Source organism: Pezoporus flaviventris, unplaced genomic scaffold (genome assembly GCF_033815535.1).
Source record: "Pezoporus flaviventris isolate CSIRO_AGI_PZ_B2104156 unplaced genomic scaffold, CSIRO_AGI_Pfla_v1 ptg000013l, whole genome shotgun sequence".
Taxonomy (NCBI): Eukaryota; Metazoa; Chordata; class Aves; order Psittaciformes; family Psittacidae; genus Pezoporus; species Pezoporus flaviventris.
Window position 1 is genome coordinate 43,941,106 of NW_026892561.1, and position 9,995 is coordinate 43,951,100.

The window sequence follows — 9,995 nt, forward strand, 5'->3', positions numbered from 1 at the left end:
CAACTATGTTCAAGTTCTCTGAATAATGCATGGGTTTTTTTCATACTTCATTTTTCATTCCTTTCATCTATTTTTCCAGTGATAGGAAGTGTGGTCTGCCTGTTCAAGCACATTCAAATTGGTTTTTAGTATTAAAATAGGTTATAGAAATAGGTGAAGAGAACAAATAGAAATGGTGCAAACAACTTAACTGAAAAATGTAGTAAACTTTTAAGAAGCAGCATCTGTACTATAATGAAGAGAAATCTTACCAGTTATGTAGAGTATTGTGCTTTTAAAATGTAGCAGTAATACTGGTGACTTTTGCAGTTAAGTCAAATGTAGTGTTTATTTGTATCAGCAGTTTTGGAAATTAAATGTCAGTGGCAAACAGTAGTGCAGCTGGGCGGTTCTGAATAGAGTATTAGGAGAACATGGGTCTGAATCCTGCTTCTCTGCTAATCTAGTAGGTGATACTGGTCACATCACTTTACCTTCTTATCTGTGACATAATTTTAGTTCTATAAAATGCATGATTTTGTTATCTTTACTTTTGATAAAATCCACAGAGATTCATCAGTAAAAAGGTTTACACTACTCTCACATTTATGATGCCAATTTTGAGAACTGTTCTGTGTATTTTATTTTACTATTGCAATAAAAAAAGTGACTCTTGAAATGGAATTGCATTTGGTTTTTTTAAGTTTGGTGCTGAAAGAGAAAAGATCCATAATTCATTTTGGGGGGTTCCATTTTAAGCATTTCTTTTTGTCATGCTGAGATGCCATAAGACATGAGGATTATGTTATCCTTATTTTTTGAGCACTTAACTACCAGAGAAGCTATTTAGAAAAAAATAATAAATCCAGCATTGTAGTATCATGCATCTTGGTAAACAAATGAGTGATTGATAATGTAAAATCACCATCATCCAAAAAAATAAAACCTCACTGAAAAATCTTTTTGTCAGAAAACCCTGTCTTTCTTGAGAGAACATAATTCTGGTGGTTACAAGAGCAAGAACTCCAAAGTTTGCTCCTAGAATCAATTGTTTCTTAGTGCCAAAGCTTTCCTATGTTACCCTTGATCACTAAAGAGAATGAGTTATGGCCATTTAGGAGATTGTGTTCTGGCTGATTATTTGCAAATTTATTGGGTAAGGCCTGCAGAGAGTACCCCAAATGCATAAGAACAGGTCAGACATAGTTTTGAGGAGCAGAAGACCTTTTAGTATGACTGATTTTATAATCTTGGCATATGAAATATTATTGTGTTTGTTCTTCTGAATGTGCAATGATGGAGGCTTGGCATAGTGAAAATGAGATTGCTTTAGTGACCTTTGGCAATAATGCAAAGTTTGATAAACGTGTTGCTTTTCCTGCTGATTACATCAAATAAATTGCTTTTGTCTACTGACTGTTTCTTTATTCCCCAAGGTTTGTACCATCAGATGAAAAGAAAAAACAAGGCTGTCAGCGAGAGAATGAAACTCTAATACAGAGAAGGAAGGACCAGATACAGCCTGGGGGAACTACAGTCAGCGTTACTGTACCTTATCGAGTAGTAGACCAACCTCTGAAACTTATGCCGCAAGATTGGTAAAATAAATTTCCCTTTTACAAAATTTCTTAAACAGGAGAATTCAGGGGGACCAATAAAATGCTACTAAATTTACTAAAAAGTGACTATATGGATATAACAGTGCATCTGTCTCTTAACCGTATGTGAGTCTTTTCTTCAGGTTAAAATAATATGAAACTAAACTTAAATGTCTTAAGAAATTGCAACATTTCGTATTTTAACAGTATGACTAGCACAACTAATCTTATTAGGTTTGCTGGAAATGTGCCAGAAATTCAAACAGGAATAGAATCATAGAATGGTTAGGGTTGGAAAGGACCATAAGATCATCTAGTTCCACCCCCCCTGCCATGGGCAAGGACACTTCACGCTAAACCGTGTCACCCAAAATATTTATATTCTAGTTTGTGATACTGTAGTATGCAAGTTGCTGAAATGTGAACTGAGAGGAAAAGTCCTCCTTTTCTTGTCTGCTTTCTGGATAAGACTCTATTGGGAAGATATGTTTGCAGGCTTTCAGCATCTGACATTTTAACTTCTTTAGTAGTTCAAGAAAGAAAATGCATCAGACAGTAAAAGCTGAACTTTGATTTCAGCATTGAATCAGATTTATTGAATTGGATTCAATGGTGGAATCTCCTTCTGAAGGGAGAGCCCTAGTTGGGGAAAGGGAATCATAGGTAGCTTTTTTAAGAAAAAGCCGGAAGCAGATTGTTTTGTCTGTAGCCAATTCTTCAATGCTATAAAAATATTTTTCCCGTTGAGCAGGAAAATTCTGGAGAAAAGACTTTTGTTGTTTAATGTAATGAATGAGGTAACATTTTTATTTCTTCCTGCCAAGTGTGAAGATTTTGGTCATGCACTTTGACATTTTGGGGGGGTTTGTAACTTCCAAATTAGGTTTGAATAACGAGGAATACTTTGAAAAGGTCCCGTTCCTAAATTAATTGTTCTGTGTATTGAGAACTTGAACTTATCAGAAATCCATGGTTTTGGAATTCTAAAGGGCAGACAGCACTTAAAGGTTTGATCATTAAACAGTTTAAGAACTGTCTTTAATGGTTCCTAAAGTGCTTCTGACCAAAGAGATGAAGTGGTGTGGGTTTTCAGCTTGATTTTATCCAAGGGAGAATTAGGTATAAATATCTAGAAATTACCATGTTGCTGCTGTGCTGTTTGGAGGTTTTTTGGGATAGGTTTTTTTTTTCTGTTAGCCATTGCAAAGCCTGCAGCATCATTTTAAATGGCAAACCTTTAGTCTGTCTTAAAAAATAATCCCCAAACCAAACAAAAAACCCCTAAACTCCACCTTCATCGTTCTTTTCCCTTTGAGATTTGGTAGATTTTATGATGAATTAAATTTGGAGATTAGGGAGGTAACCATTTATTTTAGTAGCTAGGGACCATGGTTGGATTATGTAAATGTTCAAGAAAAAGACAGTTCCTATATGGGAGATCATTTTTTCTTAAAGGTGGGGTTTTTTTTATTTTTTTTTAATATAAAAGCTTCATCTTCAGAGATTTATTTTCTCAGACAGCAGGTAACAGTTACATACTCTTACAATAAATGATGCTCTTTGCAGAAATTTAGCAGTTGTCTCTTCTAATAAATTTTTTGAGAAGTAGTTCACATTATTCAGAATAAAGGCTTTTAAATTGACACATCTCAGTTTACACTCTTGTTCATAGAAGATTACCTCAAAAATGTTGGAGCACGTTTTAAGACCCAGGTTGTAATGACCAGGAATAAACATGATTTGACCTCTTATAAATGCATCATGAGAAACTGAGCTGCATTCTGCGAAGGGATGGAGCTGTAAGTCTAGAAAAGTCACATTAATCTTTCTTTTCTTAACAGCTGTGCTGGAGGTATGGTGGTTATATGTGCTATACTGCTGTTACTAAAATAAGAAATTGTGCTATAATATATTGTCTGGTTAAGAGAGTGTGTAATTTAAATGTTGAAGGCCATCAGCACGTCCATCTCTTTGTGTGTTCATAGGGATCGTGTGGTGGCAGTGTTTGTACAGGGTCCTGCTTGGCAGTTCAAAGGCTGGCCTTGGCTCTTGCCTGACGGATCACCTGTTGATATCTTTGCAAAAAGTAAGGGGGAATTTTGTTCTGGTTTTAAGTGTTTTGGGGTTTGTTACTCAATTTGGGTTTTTCTGTGGGGTGTTTATGCTTATGGCAACATCTCGTCAAAGAGCCTGCTGGTTGAGAAGATGGGGCTTAGGTCTCTGCACCAGTGGCAGATGTGCCCTCAGCAATTCTATTATTCTGACTTGTGGAAGCTCACAGAAATCTTCTCAAAGCTGTCATCTCTACAAGAGGTTCAGAAATAGCTTTCTAAGATTCTATAAAACTGTGAAAATACAATGTATAACACCTCATAGGTAACAGGTTTACAGGCTGTTCTCAGATTTCATTGCAAATTCGAACAGAGGATTAATCACCTAGTATCTCACTCAAAAGGCTTTACAAATATGATATGGTGTCTGACAAAAATGTGAAAGTTTAATAAGATACAAATACTTTTAAATTGTGAGCTGGATGTTACCACTGTAGATCTGAACAGGGTTTTTTTGAGTTATCACAATTACACACAATATACCTTGAGATACGCTGCACTTTACTCACTCAGTTCACTCTTCTGACTGCAAGGTGTGCAATAACATCTAAAGAAACTGTCAGCTTCTGTTCTGTTGCTTCATTGTGAAGCTGCCTTAAAAAATAGACCTTTTTATAGTGTCTGCTGTTTTCTGAGCTAAAACAAAAAATCCCCAATAAACCAAACAAAACCCAAGCAAATTAATGCATACACAGAAAATAAAATAAAAAAGCAACCACCCCAAACCCAAAAAACACCTTATTTCAGTCTCTCATCTTCTAGTCAGTGATGAGGAAATTAGTTTCATCAAGTTTTATGTTGTGCACCTACTTGGTATGTGAAGTAGAAGCTCAAAAGAGAATGGTAGTTTGGTAAGGAGGAAAAAAAAAGTGTTGGATGGAAGGCGAAGGATGTATCTATGAACAAGGAAATAGAATGAGTTGCTTAGGGGGGTAATGAGAATGAGCAGGGAGAGTGTGAAAGAGCCTGAAAGTGAATGTTAAGTAAAAGTATACCACCAGAGACAGTTTAACAGAAGAGATTAATGAAAGAAGAAAATAACACTTCAAAATCAAGAGATAGAGAAAATGGTAATTGTGAAAACCAAGCCAAGAAAAATGCTATAAACTCTTTCAGGTCTTGGTAGTTATTTGCATGCTAGTACCTATTAGTTCTAACTTTCTGTATATGTATATATATGTATAGAGGGCCACAGGAATTATTATGACATGCTTTGACATTTTTCTAAGTCTTCACTATGCCATAAGATGAAAATCAGAGCCTGCGTAGTTCAGACTGAAGGTGTGCAAATTCTTACATTTTTTAAGTGAAAGAAGAGTATCATTTCTTATTTAGCTCATGAAGATGCTTTGAAATGGACCTTTTTAATTTAAGAAGTGTATTCTGTTGTTTCACAGTGAGGTATTTGTGAGGTACTTTGCTGATAAGAGTATCTGTGGGACTTTTCCTAATGACTTCGCTCACTCCTCAAAATAAAACAGTGTAAAGAGAGAGCACAGGCAACGTCAGTCTGGTTGTGCATGTTTACCTCTTCTTGAAGCTATCACTTTACCCATATTTATAGTCTTCGGTAGTCTTCATAAATGGGTGTTTCTGAGATCAGCAGTTTACATTTCTTCATTTAAGTCACTGAGTCTGTAGTGATTAACAAATATTAATAAAATATTAACAAATAGCTTATTGCTGTTGTTTTGGAAAGCAAGCAGGTAGCTTACCATAAGCAATTCCTCAATTTGTATTGGACCAGAGCCTGCCAAAGTGGTTTTATTTGTTCAGTTGATATGCCACTTAGCATTTTGTTAGTTGAGTCTTTAAAATTTTTCTCCTTAGTTTTCTTTACACATGGTCTAAGTGTTTAATGTTCACATTGCAAGCAAGCTTATTTTTGCGTTTACAAGTCAGTGTTTGAGATAAAATTTTAAGTGATGTCCCTTTAATCAGAAATTAAAATTATTAAAGCTTTACAACAAGAACATATATTTAATTTTGGATACCATTCTAAAGGTCTTGCTCCTAGAGAACTTAGTGCACTAATAATAATAATAAATATATATAATAATAAAGTTAGTGCACTTTAATACTGATTTATTTCAGATGCAGAATTGGATTGTCTTCTGCTGTGTACCATTTAACCTTAATGCAGAGACTCTGTCAGGTGTCGATTAAGTTTTCGGTAAATGCATAGCCCCAGTATATCTTCCTTTCTCCAGAGTTATTTTAAAACATGCAGCATCATTTAGCAAAGGTAAATGATACGTATGCATAGGTTTTGTTCACAAAACTTGGAAATTTATGTGGTAGTGGCACAAGACAGATGATCACTTCTTGAGTTAATAGGAAAAAAACAGCAAGCTGATTTCAGATACCATTCTAGAAAGCTTGTAGGTATATCATTGCATATCTACCTGTATCTGGAAAAAGGAACTAAGGTTTTTGTGGGGTTTGGGGGGTTTTGTTTGTTTGTTTAATTATTATTTATTTCAGCTATTTGGCTAAAATTGAAGGTGCATTTTGCGAAACTAAAAATAGAGTGTAGTACAAGAAAAATGTCTGACCATGGCTTTAAAAATAGCTAGTTTCCACTGGCTTGGTTCTATGCTTCTGCTTTACTTCTCCAGTAATAACCAAAATAGAAAATGCATCTAATGGGTTACCAGATAGGAGCTGTACAAGACTTAAATACTTTGCACTGGATTATGTCAAAACTATTATTTGGCTAAGGAAATGAAGAGGAATTGCAAGAAGATTTTAATACTCACTGTGTTAATGCTTGGGCTTTACATAATTCACATGTGACAGTACTTCCCAAGAGCAAAATAACTGTTAATGTTTTACCATTTTTAACCTGAGTAATCAATAGATCAGGGGAAAGTGGCAGCTATAAAATTTCTCACAGTGTTTCATGTAGTATTTGGGAATTATACTGGCATTCTGCTAACAGTCTTCTAAACAGGCTTTTGTGAAATAGCCATGCTTCCTCCTTACTGATCTCAGAAATGCCTTTTGTTTTTTCTTTTTCTTAACTCTTGGACACATTAAAGTTTTTCAGAAGGATCATCTTTGTTTCCCAAGGAAGATGTGCTTGAATTGGCAATGAGATTTTGCTGTTCTTCTGGAATCTACGCGTCTAAAAATAGGGGCTGCCCTTTAACTTAAACCTGTAATATCAGGAGAGCCTGATATTGGGCACTGACCAGTATATTTAGCTCAGTTCCCTTTATTAACTAGTCAACTTTCTTGGGAGATGATGGGCTCATTAAGTTTCTTCTCCGGCTCTCCTCTGAAAAAAGAGCAATGTGGTTGGAATCATTTTTGATTAATAATGAAACACTGCAGAGTCATCATGTTTGTTTACTAAATGTTTTCCTGTTTTCTATAGTTAAAGCTTTTCATCTCAAATATGACGAAGTACGTCTGGATCCAAATGTACAGAAATGGGATGTAACAGTGTTAGAACTAAGCTACCACAAAAGACACTTGGATAGGCCAGTATTTCTACGCTTCTGGGAAACTTTGGACAGGTATGTTTCCTGTTCAAAATCCTGTATACTCATGTTCGTTGAGAATGAAAAGCTATGGCAGCAAGGGAATTGTGTACAACTTGAACATCAAACAATGTTTTAGCTTGAAAATACTGCTTGTTTAAATTTTCCTTGACGATACAGTTAAATATACACCACTATACTTTATTACGAGCAGTAAGTAAAAATCTCCAAAGTGTAATATGCATGGATTTTAAGGAAGGGGAGTTACTTTTAATCAGTGATTAGTACCGTGATTCCCCATGTCCCTTTAAACAGAAGGAAAGGACTAGAGAACAAGCTAGTTGATGTAGAGCTCCCCCAGCCCTCCTCTTGGACTGCAGTTCTGAGCTTAAAAGCTCTCCTCCATCCTCTTTACATCTTACTAGATGACAGTCTTCCAAGTACTTACCCCTGCCTTTCGTGAGAAGCAAGGGATGGAGTGGCACCAGCAAGTCTGTGAAAAGCAGCATTGTTTCTGACTCTACTTCTTTGTGGTTCAGAACCCTCTCAGAATAGGAAGTTCATCGCAATACCTTTTCATGTTATAGAGAAGAAAACTTTCTTATCGTGAAGCAGTTGAAGAAATATTGAGGGAAAGGAGAAGCCGCTGCATTTCATGAATGTTTAATCTTTTCATGCTGATTGCACAGCAAACTGCTGGAATGATTGAGTGAACTTCAAAAAGGAAAATCCTATAGGAATCGTCAAAATAATTCCAACCATCAAACATTCTATGGCTTCTTATTTAAGTCTCATCTAAACCGTATTTCTGAATGCCAGAATGAACTACAGTTAACAACAGTCTTCCAATACTAGAAGTCATGTGATGCCTTGGTAAACACGCATTTTCTTCAAAACAAACATTTTAGCTGACTTTCAGTGGGCCAAATATTGTGTTTAATACAGACCTATATGGCATATAAATTACACGTTGTATCTCTTTGGCCACTTGCCAATTCTCTTAAGAGTTTTGTTTTAATAAAGTCTGGGCATATTGTTCCTTGGAGTAAAATTTCTGTAAATACTGAAAGAATAGTAATGTTGTTTTCTGTTGATTTTTTTCAGGTATATGGTAAAGCACAAATCTCACTTGAGATTCTGAATCCTCCAGCTGCCATTTATTTCCTGAAGTATGGATTGAGAAAAATGAAAGGGGCTCCAGTTTGGAGACCAGAGCTCGCACTATATGATATGTCAAGAACTTTACAGACAAGGAAGGGTCACAGTTTAAACTTTTTATAAAATCTTGTTTGGATGCTTCATGCTATGGCAGGTTGATACCTGTTGTTCTTCAGAAGCAAAGGGGTTTTGCTTAAAACTATTTTTTTAATGTTGTTAGCCTCTAGTCTGCAATCCAAATTGTATATTTTGATAGCAGCAGTTTCTTCTCCGTTTTGTTAAATTAGCCACATTTTTAAATGATGTGTTTTGTTCCTTATTAGAAAATAGATCAATCTTCACTGCAGGTTAAAAATGTGTGTGTGCGTGTGCGCGTGTGCACACGTGTGTGTATATATATGTGTGTGTGTGTCTATATATATAATGTATAAAACAAATCAGGCACACTTACGCACACATAAATGTTACCAGGCTTTCTAAACCACTTAGCTTCTGAGCTTAGTTTTGGTTTTCTTTGCATATTGTTTCACTTACTGAAAGATTTTTGTTGTGAATTATATTACATTTTAGTCAATAGGACTTAAGAATTGAGCAAAGTGAAAATTGTTTTGGATAAATCAACATGTCAACCTGTATATGTATATTCTGTCAGTCTTTGTTGAAAAAGGGAAGATGAAAAATATAGAAAGACTTTTTTGGGTTTGTAATGTCCCTGTTTACTAAATCTTTAAGCTTCATTATAGGAATACCTTCAAGTCATGTTAATTTTAAATTGCCATTCTCCACACAGGTCTCTTTATTTAAACTGGAAGTGTGCATGTGTACATTCCCATCTATCAAAATGCCTTTACATATGAGTCTAAGTGTTACCTAGATTAAACAGTGAATAGAGAAGGAGAGAGTTTGGATTTTTTTTTTTCTCCTGAAACAGCCACCACAAGGAATGAATAATTTTAACTTCTTTGCATTTATATCTCTTAATACCACCTCTAATACTATCTTCTTGCGACAAAAGTAGCCCAGGCTATGTTTACAGGAGTTGTAGTTTTCTGAGATGAGTGGCTAATATGGCCTTCTAACAGTCCTGCATTGGAATGGAAAATGAACCTACTCCAGTTACCAAAGAACAATTTGCTTGATCTGCAGTATAAGGCCAGAAGACCCTGGTATTTGTATGAATTTATGGTATCTCTGTATCTATTGAATAATGTTACTTTGATGTGGCATACCAGTGGATGTAGAGAAAGATCAAATACTGTAACACCCTCATGAATTTTTTCCTGCAACACAAAATACATGTTTATATTCCTGTTCTTAAAGTTCCAGACCATGTTTTCTTAATATACTTTATGTTTAAGGTTTGACAAAAGTAAAATGTTCTATCCTATTCTTCTTTAGTTTTGCTTTTTGATGTTACCTTCATTTTTAATAAAATCAGAAGGCACATCTCCCTAAGAGATTTTTAGAACTGTTTCTGAAATCTGAGGGCTGTGAGGTCTGACTTTTAATTATGTATTTCCATCCCTGCTGTATCGAGACTGCTGTTTTTAAGTGGTCTTAATAGAAATGTAAAAAAAAACCTGAATCTCCAAACAAAAAATTTCAGTGACTCCAAGATTAGAAGTTGGCACTGGCTTTTTAAATGGATTCTGTGAAGTGACTGG

The 9,995-nt window shown here is 35.3% G+C and overlaps 1 protein-coding gene across 2 annotated transcripts in view; it reads left to right on the forward strand.

Moving 5' to 3' along the window:
- Nucleotides 1–9,786, forward strand: part of CDC73 (cell division cycle 73) — a 111,262-nt gene extending 101,476 nt beyond the window's left edge. Inside the window, exons 14-17 of one of the 2 annotated variants that reach the window (XM_061453059.1) lie at nucleotides 1,416–1,577; nucleotides 3,563–3,663; nucleotides 7,068–7,209; nucleotides 8,278–9,786. In XM_061453059.1, the coding sequence (XP_061309043.1) occupies nucleotides 1,416–1,577; nucleotides 3,563–3,663; nucleotides 7,068–7,209; nucleotides 8,278–8,314 (442 nt within the window). In that variant the 3' untranslated portion in view covers nucleotides 8,315–9,786. The remainder of the gene's footprint in view (nucleotides 1–1,415; nucleotides 1,578–3,562; nucleotides 3,664–7,067; nucleotides 7,210–8,277) is intronic. The other variant, XM_061453060.1, reaches the window with a different exon arrangement.
- The last annotated feature ends 209 nt before the right edge of the window (nucleotides 9,787–9,995 follow it).